This window comes from Neopsephotus bourkii, unplaced genomic scaffold (genome assembly GCF_033783945.1).
Source record: "Neopsephotus bourkii isolate Nb327-2 ecotype Australia unplaced genomic scaffold, CSIRO-AGI_Nbou_v1 NB_1139, whole genome shotgun sequence".
Taxonomy (NCBI): domain Eukaryota; kingdom Metazoa; phylum Chordata; class Aves; order Psittaciformes; family Psittacidae; genus Neopsephotus; species Neopsephotus bourkii.
The window spans coordinates 4,715,629-4,734,537 of record NW_026901625.1 but is presented as its reverse complement, the minus strand read 5'-3'; the positions used below and the strand labels follow the sequence as shown (position 1 = coordinate 4,734,537).

Sequence of the window (18,909 nt, the reverse complement as noted above, 5' to 3'; positions counted from 1 at the left end):
CCTGTTCATGGACAGCCTGTGCATCCCCATGGTGCTGGTTTCCACTGGTGTCTTTGTTCCCAAACCCACTTGGAGAAGGAAGGGTGCCCATGGCTGGAGGTGCTGTGATGCTGTGCCTGGTCCTGTGCAGCCCCGTTGTGCGTTGGGAATCCGTGACAGGACCCTGGGATGAGCATGGGTCTGGGGGGAAGGACTGGGAACTGCGCGCTGCGGCTGGGCCATGGACACAGCCACACCGGGTACATGGAGCATCCTCAGCAGTAATCACAGTCATGGAATGGTTGGGGTTGGAAGGGAGCGGCCTCCATCACTCTATGGGATCCCTGCAGGGGTCCTGGCAGAAGTGGGTGCAGGATTCCCATGTGCCCACATCCCTTCCTCCACCAGCAGAGCCCGGAGTGGGGGCTGGCGATGTCGCCAGATGTAGGGCACATCTGGAGGGCACCGAAGCAGTTAAGTGAAGGGCTGATTTTGTACTACAGAAACCCGCAGTTCGTCCCTTTGATCCTCTGAATCAGCCCATTGCCTCCGCCGTATAAAGCCCCATTTATCTCTGCTCTTCCCAGCAAGTTCGAAGGCGGTTGCGGCTCAGCAGCGAGCGAGCGGGGCTTTCTCTTCCGCTGAAGCAGAATCAGGTGAAATCTCTATGGCAACCAGCAGATGACAGCGGGTCTGGTTGCCTTGGAAATGAGGCAAGGAGGAGGAAAAAACCCACCCAAAAAGAGCCATCTGGAATTCTGCATTTCCACAATGTCCAACCTGCGCCTGGTGACGCGTGGGGAGCGTGAACCCGCTGCCACCGCCTGCTCCGGGGCCTCCGAGCTGCTCCTTCTGCCTCGCCAAGGGGTTGTGTTGGGTTTTTTGGGGGGGTTTATTGCTTTCTGGTTTCTATTGGGTGTTTTTAGCGCGGGGTCTGCAGTGTCAGAGCCTGTTGGTGGCTGTGTTAAAGGTGGGCATTGGGGTGCACCCCTCAGAGCTCCGAGGGGAAACTGAGGCACGGAGCGCAGCGTGAGCAGCCTGGCCCCACTATGCAGGGCCCCGGCGTAGGACAGACCCCACGTGCAGTGAGCGCTGGTGATGCTGAGGCCATGGGGCTGTTAACCTGGGTGTTGGTGTCACCGCGCTCCGTGTGTGCTGGCGTTTAGGGGTCAGATCCTTGGGCACAGATCCAGCCTCAGGGTCTGAGCTCCCTCCTTCCCAAGGGGCACAGGGTGTTCCTCCAGGTTGTTCAGGAGACCCACAGTGGGACAGGGGTGTTGGGATGCTCCCAGCTCTTCCAGCACTTTGCAGGACCAGGTACAGGGATGTGCAGGGTCTGCCCGGGGCAGGGATTTTGGGCTCTCGAGGCTCCTCAGCACGGAGGAGCAGGGGGTGTCGTGGAGGTGGGATGCAGGGGACATGGAGCAGCTTGAGGCTCCTGCTGCTGAAAGGGGATCTGGGATCTGGATGTGCAGGTGGGGTGGTTTGAGGCCAAGCGCAGCATCCATTGAGAGAATAACCCTCAAATGGGCTGGAGGCCCGGTCTGGATCTCTCCGCTTGGAAACGTGTGTATGGGAGAGACCCAATTAAGTGGATTTATGGCTGCTTTAGCCTGAGAAAGTCTGAATCCCTTTTAAAGGCTTGGCTGGCTGGAGCCAGAGCGGGTCCAGGCTCCAGGTCCTTCTGCCCCCCCTTGTCACCAGCAGCCATCGCCCCACAAGTGCTGATTCAGCACAAGTCCCTGCCTGTCATCGCTGCTCATCCTCTCTGCTCTCACCTCGCAGTGGGGAGCTGCTGTCCCCATTGAAGGTGTGGGGCTGTCCCCATGGAGAACCCCTCTTCTCCGCTCGCTGTGTCCCACAGGGATGGATGCTCCTTGGGAGGGGTTGGACCATGAACCCCATTGCCTGCCCCAGCTCCTGCTGCTTGTTCCTCTCAGCTGAAAGCCTGGGAGCAATTAACACCCGAGTGCTAACGAACCTGCTGCCTTCTGATGGCGTGGGGCAGGAGGTCTGCAGGAAGGGGTGAAATGAGTGAGCTCCCATTGAGCTGGGAGGATGTGCTCTGCCCATGGGGCATCTCTGGAGGGAGAGGGGTGGTTCTGGGGGGTCCTGGTACCTCCCTTGGAGCACACGGGGGTTGCAGGGATGGGGATGGGCTGGAAAACAAGGCCAGTGGTGGAAGGAAACGCAGTGGGTCGGGCAGGCACCCTGCAGAGCCCTATCGCTGCTGGGTGGAAAGGGGAGGAAAGGGGAGTTAATGAAAGCACAAAGAGAAGGAATGCAGGTTGTGACCATCCCCCTGCCCGACCATCCGGGAGCGCGGGTCCGGATGAAGCCGTTTCACTCCATATGGAAAGACTCTGCCGGGAACCGCATCGCAGGCGCAGAGCGGAGCTGGGACCCTGCAGGGCTCAGCGGGGCTGAGCCAGGCTCGGGGGGGGGTGTCTCGCATCAACCCGGAGCAGAGGGGATGCGCAGCTGGGAGCAGGGGCTGAGGGCGCTGGTGTGGGGAGCGTGTGCCTGCAGGGGGCTTCTGGAGGTGGAGGCATCCCATGGCCCGAGGGGATGGGTTTTGGTGTGCTTTATTGGTGCTGCTGGAAGGGATTGAGCAACAGCTAAAAACGTGTCACGGCTTGGGAGGAGATGCATGGCAGCTACTGTGCGATGGGGGCCGATTCCCTGCCTCGGGAGCCTTTCAGAGCGCGTTCCTGGTCGCTGTTCAACCCCTCCCGTGGGTCACCAGGAGGCTGCTGTAAGCAAATGGGACCGGTTGGGTTGGGGGGGGCAGGACCACCCGAGTGCTCGTGGCACGCGTGTGGACATGGGCACGGATGTGTCGGGGCTGGTGTTGGATGCCGCTGTCCTCGTGGCTGCATGCGTTCATGCAGGGGCACAGGCGTGTGTGTGCACACCCACACCCCCCTTCTGCAGGGCTTTGCCACCGTGTGGCCTGCACATGAAGTGTGCGTGATGCAAGGAGGCGCTTGAGCAGTGCGCACACATACACATGCACATACATGTACACATGCACATGCACATACACGTGCACATAACACATACACATGCACATACATGTACACATACACGTACACATGCACATGCACATACACGTGCACATAACACACATGCACATACATGTACCCATACATGTACACATACACATGCACATAAAACATACACATACACATTCACTTAACACATAACATAGACACATACACATGCACATACGCACATAGACATACACATGCACACGCACATTCAAATGCACATACACATAACACATACACATACACATACACATACACATGCACATACACACATGCACGTATACACATACGCACATGCACATACACATACACATGCACATGCACACACACATGCGCATATACACATACGCACATACACATGCACATGCACATACACACATACACATGAACATGAACATACACATACACATGCACATGCACATACACATACACATACATGCACATGGACATACACATACACATGCATGTACACATGCAGATGCAGATGCAGATGCACATACACACATATACATACACACACACATGCACATACACTGCACATGCAGATGCAGATGCACACATACACATGCACACACACATGCACACGCACACACACACACACACGTGGTTTCAGTGCCAAGGCACATGGGGCACACATGTCCCGTGGCCGCGGCTCTGCCTGGCCCCAGCGGGAGCTGTTGGCCACATGCTCCTTTGAAACGAGCTCTCACGAGGCGTTTGGAGTTGATGACTCCCTCGTTCCTTGACGTCCTTGGCCACGTCGGCAGCGCCGGCGGTGCCGGAGCTCTTGGAGGGGATGGGAAGGGCTGGACGTGGCACAGCCTGGAGCTCCCCGGTCTCCCCCAGCCCTGGCTCTGTGCTGCTCGGCACTGTCAGCCCTGCAGCGCCTGGCCCTGAGCTCTGCATCCTCCTCCTTGTCTGCCTCCAGCCCCGCATCCCGCCCTGCCGATGCTCTCCTGGTGGTGGTACCTGCTGCTTCCCAGTTGTGCGAGGCCAGAGACGGGGGTGATGGGCAGCACACTGGTCGGGGATGGGCACAGTGCCTGTTTGCTGTGCCAGCACACACTATCCAGCAATGGGGTGGCTGGGTTTGCCTGTCCCGGTTTCCCCCGTGTGTGAAGCGGGGCCATATCCTGTTAACTCACGTCAAAGAGAGCGCTGAGAGCTCAGTTCAGACAGGAGCAGAGCAGGGGCTGGGGGAGCTGCCTGTGACCTCCCCGCACAGGGCTTGGGGACAGTGTCCTGGGGCTGGGGGAGCGCAGGGCAGGAGCCACCCGTAACAGCAGGATGGAGCCTGCGGGAGCTGGAGCGGGGATGGAGCCACTGCGGGAGCCGACCCGGCCGAGCCGCGGTGTCCACCGGACCCCGGTGTGCTCAGGCTGAGCCGTCCCCGCTGCTCCCCGCTCCAGCAGCTGGGAACATCTGGCTGCAGCAAGCGCTAAATCGCTGCGGGGAGGAATCCAGCGCGCTCCCGCTGTTCCCACACTCCAGCCTCTCCCAGCGGCTCCGGTTTCAGCTCAGCCCCAATCCCACCCCCACCCCCCCGGCCCCTTCCTGCGCTGGACCCAGCGGTGACCCCAGTGCGGTGGGGACGTGGGCCAGAGGCGGGTGAGAGGCTCCTTTGGATGCTGCTGCTTGGGTGCCCTGGAGGTCCTCACTGCAGGGGACACCGGTGGGTGTTCTGTTGGCATCCTTGTAGGGCCCCGTTGCTTGGGGCACCAGTGTGTGCTCTGTGCCTTTAATTCCTCCTACGTGAAGGTTTAGTAAGGACTTCAGGACTTAACCTCTTGCTAAGCCTTGTTTTGGGAGCTGGACCAGGGTGACCGCACGCACTCAGGGTTGGTTGTGCTGGTGTGTGCTGGCTGCATTGGCTTCCCTGGGGGCTCACCAACCCTCTTACCATGGTCTACAGTGGGCTTTAACCTGCTTGATTTAACCTGTCTCATCGGGCTGTTACCGCTTGTCACCGCTTCCCAGGGTCATGCATAAATCAGAGCTGCTTCACTGGTTTGAGGTGCTTGTGCCCGGGCCAGTGGGTGAGCAGAGCCTGGGGATGGGGCAGCTTCAGGTGTACCTGGCTGTAGCTCTTCCCTTTATGGCCCCTTTGGTCCCCACCAGCTTGTCCTTTCTGGACCAGGCATCCCCATCACACCCTTTGGGTGGCATTTTGTGGTGGTGCAGCTCCAGGCTGGTCCCTGCCCTGTCCCCTCCAGTGGGCAGAGCAGGAGCTGGTGCACACAGCACGGGCAGAGGGGCACAGGAGCCATTCACCCCTTGTCTCTCCGCAGACCCCGAATCCCAGAGGAAGAGGACGGTGCAGAACGTGCTGGACCTTCGGCAGAACCTGGAGGAGACCATGTCCAGCCTGAGGGGCTCTCAGGTGTCTCACAGGTGAGGCCCCAGTGCCAGACCCCCACAACCAGTGTCCTTCCTGGGGCAGCAGAAGGTGAGGGGCAGGGATGGGGTGGAGCGGCTGGGCCCCATAGCCTGGGTGCCTACACATGGGGGCAGGAGAGGTGCCCCCAAATCCATGGGGTGTCGTGTGTGGGGCTGCAGTAGAGCCCCATCTCTGGCAGAGCTCTGGCCTCAACACAGCCTCATGTGCTGTGGGCTGTGGGGTGATGCTGAGGGGAGCCCCCAGGCCGTGGGCAGGGAGTGAGGTCTGTTCCCCATGGGCGGGTGTCGCTGTATGGGGTGCAGGTGTCGTATCCCCTGTGCATGCCCGGGTTTGGACCACGGGCTCCATCCCCATCTGTGCCTCACTTTCACTGTGTAAAGGAGATGATGGAGACCGAGCTGAGCAAAAGCCCTGCAGTCCATGGGCAGAGGTGGGATGCCCTGCCCACACCAGGGCTAGCAGCACCCCGGGGGCTGGGCGCAGGGTGCCCATCGGCCCGTGAACCCCAACAGAGCATCTACCCCTGTTCCGAGGTCTCTGATGCATGCCTGGGACTGCTCCCCCCTTGTGTCCCCCTGGAACCCAGTGCAGCGTTTCTGCTGTGCTCTGAACGTGCTGGTGGCTGCATCCTCACCCGGGATGAAGGGGGTAGCTTGTGGGGAGGGGGCATCCCGCATGGCGCAGGCAGGGCTGGGCGGAGCGGCTCTCGGGTGAAAGCCGCGGGTGCGCAGAGCATCCTTGTCCCGGTGTCTGTTGCCACCTCGCGGTCTCCTTCCATCCTCACTTCTCTGCTGTCAGGGGCAGAAAGCAGCAGCTCCCCCCAGCCCCTTCACCCATCGTTACAGACCCCCCCCTGTGTCTCCCCTCCATCAGGTGAAGCAGCTCCCCTGATTTAGCTCTTGTGAACGCAGGAGCTCATCCTTGCTCGTCCTTGCTGTGCTTCCTGAATCTCTTCCCATCTGTTCACAGTGGCATTCCCCACGCTGGCCATATCCTGGAATTACCCATCGCAGCTCTGCCATCCCTTTGCTCGGTGCAGGAGCTGGGCTGCTCACGCTGAGTCAGGGCTGCTTTTGGTTCACTTTGTGTTCACTTCTCCTTCCTCTGTGTCAAACCTCACCTAATGCTTTCTGGCCCCAGCGTTTGGCTCCTGTGCAGATCCCCCATCAGCCCCGGCCTTAGGGAAGTGGGATGAGGATATTAAATTCAGGGGATTCACTGAGCATCACTGATGGGTTTTTACTCTTGGCCATCACTTCCTTTTCCCGATGAGTTATGAGAACAGTGCACGGTGGAGGCCTCAGCCACAGAGAAAAACAACTTTGGATAGGCCAGAGATGCCTGCCCCTGCCTTCTGTCCCTCGTACACCTCCTGAATACATGAGGATCTTCCCTCTTATCCCATGGCAGCTGAGTTTGGAAGCTTAACCAGCCTTTGGTGGGGCTCTCATCCCAACTGCTGGTACCCTGCTCGCAGCACGCTCCCTGCATCCCTCCAGGAGCATCCTTTACCAAAGCTGGGTCAGCTCTTCCCCGGCACGTCGTAATTGCACACGTGCCCACTAACTCTGCTCTCGGGGATGCTCCCTCCAAGCGTGTGTGATACGGACGTCACCCGGCATCATCAGTGACCCTGTAGCTGCTTTGGGCTCTTTCTTTGTTCCTCCCAGAAATGATTCCTCAAAACTCCTCTTGTTCTCCTCCCCGTATTCCCCCATCCATCGGCTGTGGCTCAGCCTTTGCTGTTTTCCCCTAGGACACAACTTTGCTCCTGAAACACATCACCGTGCTCCCGACATGAGCTTCCTCAGGGGCTTCCTTTAGTCCTGCCCGAGGTCAATGGCTCACATGTGCTCCGAGCTGCGGGCAGAACATCCTCAAGCAGCCTTTGTGCTGCTGCCCTTTGAGCTGCCCCTTTGAGTTCTGCTTTAGCAAACCTCCTGGGGGGTTTATGTAGTTCCCTGGTTTAGATTCTGCAGCCAGGGTTTGGGGTTTGGTGCTCCTGCAGGAGCGTTTAATTCAGGCTGGGGAATAGCTCGCTGATGGTAACGTTTGGAGCCAAGGGGAAGGCTGTGGGTTCCCAAGTAGCTGCTCCAAGAAGGCATCACTTTTGGTGTCTAAATTTAGCCTCAGCATCGCTCCCCCCCAACTTGCTGTGTGCCCAAAATACACCCTGAGGAGCTGGCTCCACATTCCTGAAGCACTCGTGGCTCTGGGCAGGCTGCAGAGCAGCTCTGTGGGGCTGGGGAGCTCCATCTCAGGGTGCCCCCCTACCCAAGCATGGGGGTTCACTTGCAGGGGTTCAGTGTGGGGTGCTGGTGCAGGGATCTGGTCCTGGTTTGCCCTTTGTCATCCTTTCGCTCACAGCATCCGCTGCCACATCCTCTGGGATCAGTGTGCCACCACCCCAGTTTATCCTGTCCTGGGTCTGGGGTGGTATTGGGGTGCAGATGTTGAAATGCTGGTGGGGAATGGTCGAGGGAGAGCAGCCTGAGCACGGGGGAGCATGACTGGGATTTCCACCCAAGTCAAAATGGTTGTTGGAATAACTGCTGCGAAGGCATTGCTGTAGACCCACAGACTGGCTTGTAGTGGAAGGGACCTTAAAGCTCCTCCAGCTCCAACCCCTGCCACGGGCAGGGACCCCTTCCACTGGAGCAGCTTGCTCCAAGCCCCTGTGTCCAACCTGGCCTTGAGCACTGCCAGGGATGGGGCAGCCACAGCTTCTCTGCGCACCCTGTTATTAGATGGAGGGGGTCCAGGACAGTGTCCCTGCACCCACTGGGAGCCTCCAGCCGTGCCCTGCCCTGACCCCCTGCACCCTTGCAGCTCGCTGGAGATGACCTGCTACGACAGCGACGAGGCCAACGCGCGCAGCGTCTCCAGCCTCTCCAACCGCTCCTCGCCGCTGTCCTGGCGCTATGGGCAGTCGAGCCCGCGCCTGCAGGCGGGGGACGCGCCGTCGGTCGGGGGCACGTGCCGCTCCGAGGGCACCCCGGGCTGGTACATGCACGGCGAGCGGGCGCACTACTCGCACACCATGCCCATGCGCAGCCCCAGCAAGCTGAGCCACATCTCCCGTCTGGAGCTGGTCGAGGCGCTGGACACCGACGACGTGGAGCTGAAGTCAGGCTACATGAGTGATAGTGACCTGATGGGGAAGACACTGACAGAGGATGACGACATCACCACGGGGTGAGTGCCTGCGCCGGGGCTCGATTCTCCACCTCCTAGTTGGCTGGCAGTGGGGGGCACCAGGCACAGCAAGGATGGATGGATGGATGATGGATGGATGATGGGTGGATGGACGTGTGGATAGAGGGATGGATGGATGGATGGATGGATGGATGGTTGGTTGGATGGACGGATGGATAAATGATGGATGGATGGATGGATGGGTGGATGGACGATGGATGGATGGATGGGTGGGTGGATAGATGGATGAATGATGGATGGATGGATGAATGATGGATGGATGGATGGATGGGTGATGGATGGATGGATGGATGGATGGATGATGGACGGGTGGATGGATCGATGGATGGCTGGGTGGGTGGGTGCATGGATGGGTGATGGATGGATGGGTGGATGGACAGACGGATGGATGGATTGATGGATGAACAGATGGATGGATAGATGGATGGATGGATGGATGGATGGATGGATGGATGATGGATGGTTGGATGGATGGATGATGGATGGGTGGATGGATGGATGGATGGATGATGGATGGATGGATGGATGAACTGATGGATGGGTGGATGGGTGGATGGATGGATGGATGGATGGATGGATGATGGATGGATGGTTGGATGGATGGATGGATGGATGGATAGATGGATGGATGAACTGATGGTTGGATGGATGGATGGATGGATGGATGGATGGATGGATGAACTGATGGATGGATGGATGGATGGATGGATGGATGGATGGATGGAGCTCATAGATCATGGCCAACCTGGCAGGGTGGATTGTGTCCCTGCCTAAGATCTCATTTCAGTCTCCCCTCTGGCACTGTGGATGGGTGGCACTGTGGTGGAGCAGGGTGCTCCATGAGCAGGGACCCCATGGGGCCAGGGCCATCTCCTGCCAGTTGGGCACAACCCAGCACATCCAGGGTTTGCTGTTTCTTCCCAGATGTGCCCAGTTCCCTCTGCACTGTTGAGGTGCCCTGGCTCTGGCCAGGCTCCAGGGTTGCAGCGTGCTGGAGGTTTCCTGTTTGAGCACAGGCATTTGAGCTGTCCCAGAGCAGGAGGAGGTATTTGCTGCTCCAGCCCTCCTGGGGTGGCTGTAGTCACATCAGCTGGTTGCAGGACAGAGCCCATGGCTTCACACCCATCCTGGGGGCCAGCACTCCCCAGGCCCAGGGGTGCACTGGGCACACACCATGGGGTGCCTGTGCTGACCCCTGTGATGCTCCACCTTGGGGGTGACAGTGTCCATGGCTCCACAAGCATAAAACCCATCCTCCCCATGAACACACGGGGTTGCTCTGGGGGGCTGCCCTGTGCTTGTGAGCAGGGGTGCCCCGTTCTGATTCAGCATGGACCCCTCCTGGGGGCTATAACCCATTGCACATCACCACCTTCTGCCACCGGGCACTGGGCTGCAGGGTGTGATGGGCACTGGGGTGGCTTTGGGCTGCCCTGTGTGGCCGCATCTGGCTGTGGGGATGAAGGGCTCTGCTGCTCCTCTTCTGCCTTGTCTTGTCTCAGAGCTGCTCGTGCAGGCGGGTAACCTTGGTGTGCCCTTGGATGCAGAGGCAGTGCTGGGAGGGGAGAGCTGGAGCATCCCTTGGCCTCTGTCAGCACTGGGCGGGCAGAAAGCAGAGTGCAGGCAGAGCCTGGGCACTGGGTGCAGAGCCAGGGCAGGGGAGCAGGGACATCCCATCCCTTCATGTCAGCGCCGGCCAGGGCAAGGAGCTGCCTTGTCCAGGAGCACTCATCTGGTGCAGCCCCTCCTTATCCATCCAGCCCTTCACCCAGCACAGCTCCTCATCGTCCATGCAGCCCCTCATCCATGCAGCCCCTCATCCAGCACATCCCTTTATCCAGCACATCCTCTCATCCAGTGCATCTCATCCACGCAGCCCCTCATCATCCATCCATCCAGCTCAGCCCCTCATTCAGCTCATCCCCTCCTCCATGCATCCCCTCATCCGTGCAGCCCTTCATCCAGCACATCCTCTCATCCAGCACATCCTCCATGCAGCCCTTCATCCAGTACATCCTCTCATCCAGCACATCCCCTCATCCAGCACATCCCCTCATCCATACAGCCCCTCATCCAGCACATCCCCTCCTCCATGCAGCCCCTCATCCATGCAGCCCCTCATCCATCCCCCTCACTGGCTCTGACCTAGAAAGCAGATTCCGCCCCAGGCCCCATCTCCCGGTGCCACTAATGCACCGGGCAGGAGCTGGGTGCTGCAGATGGGACCATCAGCCCCAAGCCCTGGCCGTGGGGCAGCACATCCCAGCACTGCGCCGGCGCGCACCTGGCTTGTGGGGCAGTAGGTCAGAGCCAGCGAGGAGGACACGGTGGCACATCCCCTCGGAGACTGGGGTCGTGCAATGGGGCCCAGCATCCCCAGAGCTCCCTGGGGAAGCAGCCTGGAAGCAGAGGGGGCCGAGGTAGGTTGAGGTGTGCGATATCGGGGTGGATTTGGCAGGGGGGGTGCTTGGGGTGAGCCCAGCCGAGAGGGCAGAGGGGTGGCATTGTGAGGTGTGGTGGTGAGGGCAGGGAGCAGCTCTCACTGGGACAGCCCAGTCCCCAGGAGCATTTCTGTGTCCATGAATGTTTGGCTCCTGGCTCCTTGCCCCGCTGTGCCCGCCTGCCTGCATCCATCGGGATGGCACCAGTGGGTCCCCCCCTCCAGCAGCCTGCTGCTGCTGTTGGTGGCTGGAAGGCTCTGGCTTTGCTCTCCCTGTTGGGCAGCAAGACCCGTCCTTTGTTCCTGCTGTCACTGCGTGCTGTGTGCACCACTGTGGTGTCCGAAGGGCCTGGTGCACGCAGCGAGCGCTGCTCAACGGCAGCATTTGCTGGGGTGCTGCTGCTTTCCTGCCCTGTCCTGCCCATCCTTGGGGCCTGGGCAGCACCAAGCTGGCACTGAAATACCTTTGCTCCCTTCTTTGGCTGCTCTTGAGTCTGATGCTGTTTCCCAGGTGCTGCCCCACAAGTGGTGATGCTGCTTGGGATGTCCCCAGGGGGGTCCATCAGACCCCAGTGCAAAGGGCTCAGCAGGGTACAAGCATCTCCCTGAGGTGCCCCTCATGTTTCCAGCAGTGCAGGGCACAGGGGGACTGAAGGGGCTGCTCTGTGGCCTTGGCTGTGCTGCAGCATCCCTCGGTCCAGGGCAGAGCCACACTGGGGGGGGCAGAGGAGGAGGAGATCACCCTTCTCTGGCTCTGGTGCACAAGGTGACCTATGGCGACATGGAACCCCAGCCCAGCCGTGTGCCCCAAGGTGATGCTGTGGGGCTGGCACCTCCCCAGGGATAAACGGGGGCAGCTCAGGTACCCCGTGGTGGCAGAATCCCATGGGGACACTCAGGCAGGACTCATCCTCCCCAGATCCTGCCATCCCTAAGCACAGAGCCAGGGGAGCAGGGAGGGAGGGAGCGGGGCTGGCTGCTGAGTCAGCGCCTTCTCGCTGCGGTGCTGCAGGAGTGCAGATGATCCACGTGTGCTGCAGGGCCTTGAGCATCGCTCCGAAGCTGATCCCTGGGGCTGTGCACGTCCCCTGGGGTGCTGAGGGCCATGGGGAAGCCCTTGTGCAACCCTGTGATTTGGGGACTCGGTTTTTGTTGGGATGGAAAGGGAGGTAGCATTGCATCCCATTGTGTCCCGTTGTGTCCCTTTGTGTCCCATTGCATCCCCCTGCATCCCATTGAGTCCCATTGCATCCCTTTGTGTCCCATTGCATCTCTTTGTGTCCCATTGCATTCCTTTGTGTCCCATTGCGTCCCATTGCATCCCATTGTGTCCCATTGCATCCCATTGTGTCCCATTGCGTCCCATTGCATCCCATTGCATCCCATTGCATCCCGCTGCATCCCATTGCGTCCCATTGCATCCCTTTGTGTCCCATTGTGTCCCATTGCATCCCGCTGCATCCCATTGCGTCCCATTGCATCCCTTTGTGTCCCATTGCGTCCCATTGCATCCCATTGCATCCCATTGCGTCCCATTGCATCCCTTTGTGTCCCATTGTGTCCCATTGCATCCCATTGCATCCCATTGCATCCAGCTGCATCCCATTGCGTCCCATTGCATCCCTTTGTGTCCCATTGTGTCCCATTGCATCCCATTGCATCCTGCCGCAGTGCCAGCAGCATCCACACCCCCATGAGGCAGCTGCCTCTGTCCAGGGGCAGGAACTGGAGCCCTTGGCATCGGGACTGTGGAGCGCTGTGTGATTCAGGGATGGACACGTGTGTCCAGCCCCCACCATCCCGTGCCTCCATGGTGCTGCCGCTGCCGAGTGCTGGGGACCGCACTGGAGGAGCTGGGGGCTGCGGGAGGGATGCTGTGGGGCTGGCTCCGCCCGGCCTGGCTCCCCGTCCCCGCAGCTCCTTGAGCTCTGTGAGCAGCACATGTTTGGCTCAGCTCCCCGCGGGCGCCGGGGGAGCGGCCGCCCCCTTCTCCTGCTCCGAGCAGGATTGGCGCTGGCGCTCGGCTGCAGCCGCTCCAGCCTGACCCCTGCGCCGCCGCCCCGGCCCGCCCCTGAGCTCATTCCTCAGCGGGGACATCCCGTGGGGCACGGCCGTGGCCCTGCACGTGTCCTGCCGTGTGCATGGAGCCCTGGCCCGGGGGGGGGCAGGAGGGATGCGGGGCTGCACCGCACCGCATGGCAGGGCTCCTGCTGGGGACAGGGGATGGACCCGGGAAGCAGCCCCATAACCCTGCTGGGTACTGCTGCCATCGAGCCATGGGATGGTTTGGGTTGAAGGGAGCTTAAACCTCACCCAGCTCCAACCCCTGCCATGGGCAGGGACCCCTTCCATAGGGCAGGGTGCTCCAAGCCCCTGTGTCCAACCTGGCCTCAAAGGGTTGAAGGACCCCTCCTCTGTGCTGCTTCTGCCTTTGGGGTTTGGCTGGAGGTACCCAGCGCTGAGCCCCAGCTCTGGCAGCAGCCACATGGGCAACGTTTGGGAAGGGGATTTCAGGGCTGGGAGGCTCGGAGGGTCCAGCAGCGAGCCAGGGTTTGAGAAGCTGCTGCCCTCTATGGCTGCCTGTTGGGGCTGGATGTGGGCACGGAGCAGAGCCCATGTGCCCTGGGGGGGGGGGGTCTGCCCTGACACCACTGCCCAGTGAGCTGAAGTCCTGCTTTAGCCATGTGCCGGCCGCTGCAGCCGAGGTGTCCGAGGCCACCGGCGTGTCCGGACATGGGGAAAGAGGGATTTCGCAAGCGGGATGAGTCACAGCGCTCCCCACCCGGCGCTGCTCCGGGACCATCCTTGTGTCAGCCTGCCCGGAGCAGCCGGGGATCCCTGTGCTGTGGGTGCTGTTTGACACCCCAAGGCACCGCTCTGCGTTGCAGAGATGGGGCACTCCAGTGCTCCATCCCTCCTGGGATGTGATGCTGATCCCCTCCTGCTGGGTGAGCTCCCATGGATCAGATCACCCCTTTCCCTGCCTCAGTTTCCCCACCTGCAAAGTCTCTGCAGCCCCCAGCTCCTCTTGGGTGAAGGGTGCCAGATCCCAGTGCAGGAAATGCAGGCAGGAAGCACCCGGGATCAGGGTACCCTGGGTGGCAGGGACATGGGGGCTGTGCAGGGGGGATCCTAAGGGAGCCAGGGGGGCAGGAGCATGGATGTTGTGATGTGCTGAGGTGGATGTGGGGGGGACAGAGCCCCCCTGCCCGTGCCTGCGGGGGATCCCCAACCCCCCGATGGTGATCTATGGAGCTAATTGGTTTTTCTGCCCCATTAAGTGGAGGAGAAGGGGGGGAGGGCAGAGCCCCCTCTGTGCCGTGCCTTCCACACCGATCCTGCCAGAGCAGCATGGGGGACACTGGTGGCTCCTCAGCAGAGCCCCCCATGTGCCCATGACCCACTGATGTGGGGCGTGGAGACCTCCTGGTGCAAGGCCCCTCTTTCCTGCCCTGTACCCCCAGGCAGAGCAGGAGCAAAGGGTCAGGGCAGCCCATGGGGGCTTTGCATCAATCCATGGTGGGGATCTGGCAGGGATGCGGTGGGAAGGTATCGGTGCTGGTGTGAGATGGGTGTAGCTGGGAGACCTGGGTGGCTCCAGCAGCAAGCAATGGGCTGTGGATGCTTCTCTGCCATGGGGCTGTGGTGGTGCTGCTCCTGGGGGGGGGGCTGCTCTGGCCAGCAGCGATGCTCTGCCATCATCTGCACCATTCTGCTGGCTCAAAGCTGCCTTTCCCGGGGTCCATCATGCCGTGCCATGCCAGCTCCCCATCCCACCCTGGGTTCCCCATTCCAGGAGCAGAGGAGAGAGGGGATGAATCCGGTGTCGTGCCAGGGCAGAGGGACCACAGGGATATGATGCTGGACTCTTCGTGCTGATGCACACCGACGGGGGGGGTTTGCCCCACCGCGGGGCTGGCTGCCAGCTGGGGGTCCCGCACTGTGAGCCCCATCCAAGGGCCGGCAGCCGCTGCCGTGGGTCGGTGGGTGCGGGCAGTGGCTGCTCAGTAGGCACGGGGATGGTCGCATCCCGCATCCCGGCCGTGCCACGCTGCAGAGCCTCGCCTCGGTGGGGCAAGCACGGGGCAGCGAGGAGGGAGCCAAGAGGCGTTGCCGAGGAAGGAATCGTGAGTTCCCAGCCCGCAGGGACAGGGGCTGTTTTGCCCAGGCTGCAGTTAACTCTGCCTGCCGCGGTGGGGCTGGTGAAGGTGACCCCCGCGCTCCCATCCTTCAGTGGGGCACAGCTCTGTGACAGAGATAAAAAGGACAAAAGGGGGCTTTTGGGAGCAATGAGGCGTAGGGAGCCAGTGAGCAGCCCGCCTTGGGGCCGGGCAGGAGAAGAACCCTGTAGGACCCACAGCCAGGGTAGTGCCTTTGGGGTGGGGGGTTTGGGGAGCACTGCGGCTGCATTGTGGATGGGCTGGGGAGGGGGGGGGGCACTGCTGCTGCCTGTGAGGTCCGAGGGTGGGTTTGGGGACTGCGGGTGCTGGGCTGAGGCTGGGGGGCACCGTTGGCAGGGGTGGGCTGGGTATGGAGACACGGCCAAGGGAGGGGAAGGGGGGGTACAAGGAGCCTGGTCCGGGCCCATCCCATCGGGGTCGGGGCGGAGCTCGGGGACAGCGCCGGGGGGGGGGGCGGCCGGGCCGGGGCTGCGGCCGCTTTAAGGCGCGGGCAGCACGGGGCGGTCCCGCCGCCGCTCCCGTTCCCGTTCCCGCTGTCGGGGCCGCGCCGCCGCGGGCAGCACCATGCTGCGGGTGGGGAGAGCGCGCCGCGCCCCGCGCCTGGCCAGCAGGTACCGAGCGCAGCGCAGCCCGGTCCCGGCAGACAAAGCCCCGCGCCCCGGGTCCGCACCGCGGGCGCTGCTTTTGTCTCGGCCGAGCCGCGGCCGGGGGGGGGGGGGAATGGAGGACGGGACCCGGGCAGCGCGGCACCGCCCGGCACCGCAGCATCGGGGCGGCTCCCCCCCGCCTCGCACCTGCAGCGCCCGGGGCGCCGGGACCCAGCTGCGAGGGGAGCGGAGCGGAGCGGCCTCGCTTCCCCCGGTCCCGGTGCGCATCGCCGGGGCCGCGCCGGAACCCGCCTGGCGGGAGATTCCGGGTGCTGGGGAGCGCCGCGGCACGGTCGCGCTGTGCTTGAGCGTCCCTCCAGGGTCATCCCTCCTGGAGCATCCCTGCTGCAGCATCCCTCCGGGGCATCCCTCTTGGGGCATCCCTCCTGGGGCATCCCTCCTGGGGCATCCCTCCTGGAGCATCCCTCTGGGGGCACCCCTCCGGGGGCATCCCTCTTGGGGCATCCCTCCTGGAGCATCCCTACGGGGGCAACCCTCCTGGAGCATCCCTCTTGGGGCATCCCTCTTGGGGCATCCCTCCTGGGGCATCCCTCCTGGAGCATCCCTCTTGGGGCATCCCTCCTGGGGCATCCCTCTTGGGGCATCCCTCCTGGAGCATCCCTCCTGGGGCATCCCTCCTGGAGCATCCCTCTTGGGGCATCCCTCCTGGGGCATCCCTCTTGGAGCATCCCTCCTGGGCCAGGCGGTGTCTGCCCACTGCTGTCTGTAGCGGGTTTGGTGCGGTGCCGGCTGCAGGGAGGGGGGCAATGGGTCAGTGTAATACGGAGCTTCTGGAGCACGGAGTAGGACTGGTTAGGGTCTGGTGGGGGTGCTGGTGTCAGCTGTGCTCCAGAGCTTGTGTTTGCTGTGGAGTAGCTAAGTTGAGGCTGTCCTTGCTGTGCCAGTTTTGGTGACCCGTCTGTGTCAGTTGTGTGTCCCATAAGACCCAGAGACACCCCACAGCAGCCCCCAGGTCACCCCCTGGCTTCAGTGCTTTTGGGATGTCACCCATGACCTTCCGTGTTGACCCTTCTTGGCATAGGGTTGCTGAGGAGGGTCTGGGGTCCCTTCCTGACCTTGTTTCATGACAGCAGCAGCTTCCCATGTGAGGCTGGGAGAGTGCTTGGGGTTTCTCCTGCCAGGACGCAAAACCAGGCTGGAGAGGCCCAGCCCCATGGTCCCAGCCATGTGCCTGCAGGACTCAGCTCCCTAAAACCTGGCCTTCCTCCCAATGCTTCCTGCTCCAAGGGTGATGGTGGCTGGGAGAGGAGCTTTGCTCTGTGCTCTGGGGTGGGATTTCTGTTGTAGTAAGAAGCACAGGGGTTGATGGTGGGACATGCACAGCAGCATGTCCTGGGAACGTGGTTGGGATTAAACCCCTGCCTGGGCAGCAGTGCCTGCAGGGCTGTGTCCCAAAAGCTGCCGTGGGGATGCGGGAGCTGTGTCCATCCTGGCTTTGTCCAGTCCCCAGTGTCTGGGAGAAGCCAGATGCATGGGAGTGTTGGAGGGTGCTGGAGCTGCCTGTGTGGCTCCATCCTGAGGTTTGGATACCATCATCCGTGTCATCGGTGCCTGTTGCTTGTACCATGGCACCCCTGTGGGCAGAGGCACGTGCGGGCACCTTCTCCTCTGCCAGGCCACGTTGTCCTGTGCCCGGCTCAGGAGGGTCACAGCATCACTTGGGTGACACTAAGCTTCACTGGCTGCTGGGGCTTTGGTGCTTGCTGGGCTCCTCCCGCTCCTCTGTGGCCCTGCTTTTGGGAAGTGGGCATCTCCCATGGGGCACAGGTGCCCTGCATCCCCCACAGGGGCCATAACGGGGAGATGTGGGGCTGCTTGTGTGGTGTGCCAGCGGGGCACTGGGCTGAGCCTGCCGAGGGGGACCCTGCGCAGGGGGCTCTGACGCGGTCTCTGCCCTCGCAGCTGGGACGAGAGCAGCTCCATCAGCAGCGGCCTCAGCGATGCCTCTGACAACCTCAGCTCGGAGGAGTTCAACGCCAGCTCCTCGCTCAACTCCCTGCCCTCCACCCCCACCGCCTCGCGCAGGAACTCGGCCATAGCGGTAGGTGCCTGCGGTACCCAGACCCGGCATGGTGCCCACACCACCTCTGTGGGGAAGAGAGCATGGGGGGTGCCAGGGTACAGGGTATCCGGTACATCAGTGCTCCCTGGTGATGGGTGCAGGTGGGTGCCAGGGTACAGGGTGTCCGGTGCATCAGTGCTCCCTGGTGATGGGTGCAGGTGGGTGCCAGGGTACAGGGTGTCCGGTGCATCAGTGCTCCCTGGTGATGGGTGCAGGTGGGTGCCAGGGTACAGGGTGTCCGGTGCATCAGTGCTCCCTGGCAATGGGTGCAGGTGGGTGCCAGGGTACAGGGTGTCCAGTGCATCAGTGCTCCCTGGTGATGGGTGCAGGTGGGTACCAGGGCACAGGGTGTCTGGTGCATCAGTGCTCCCTGGTGATGGGTGCAGGTGGGTGCCAGGGCACAGGGTGTCCAGTGCATCAGTGCTCCCTGGCAATGGGTGCAGGTGGGTGCCAGGGTACAGGGTGTCCAGTGCATCAGTGCTTTGGTGCATCAGTGCTCCCTGGTGATGGGTGCAGGTGGGTACCAGGGCACAGGGTGTCTGGTACATCAGTGCTCCCTGGTGATGGGTGCGGTTGGGTGCTGGGACTGACCCCGCTCTGCCCACAGCTACGCACGGACTCAGAGAAGCGGTCTCTGGCCGAGAGCGGGCTGAGCTGGTACTGCGAGGGCGAGGACAAGGCGCCCAAGAAGCTGGACTACGACAGCAGCAGCCTCAAGATGGAGCATGGATCCTCCAAGTGGCGACGGGAGCCCTCGGAGGGTGGCGAGGAGGGCTCCAAGGGGGGGGAGCTGAAGAAGCCCGTCAGCCTGGGCACGCCGGGCTCCCTCAAGAAGGGCAAGACCCCTCCGGTGGCTGTGACCTCTCCCATCACACACACAGCGCAGAGCACCCTCAAAGTAGCAGGTGAGGCCCA

At 61.8% G+C, this 18,909-nt stretch overlaps 1 protein-coding gene across 1 annotated transcript in view; it reads left to right on the top strand.

Annotated features, from left to right (window-relative positions):
• Positions 1 to 18,909, top strand: part of NAV1 (neuron navigator 1) — a 56,876-nt gene that overhangs the window by 25,829 nt on the left and 12,138 nt on the right. The window contains exons 5-8 of the mRNA XM_061362756.1: positions 5,318 to 5,420; positions 8,257 to 8,622; positions 17,835 to 17,973; positions 18,602 to 18,899. Of these exons, the coding sequence (XP_061218740.1) occupies positions 5,318 to 5,420; positions 8,257 to 8,622; positions 17,835 to 17,973; positions 18,602 to 18,899 (906 nt within the window). The remainder of the gene's footprint in view (positions 1 to 5,317; positions 5,421 to 8,256; positions 8,623 to 17,834; positions 17,974 to 18,601; positions 18,900 to 18,909) is intronic.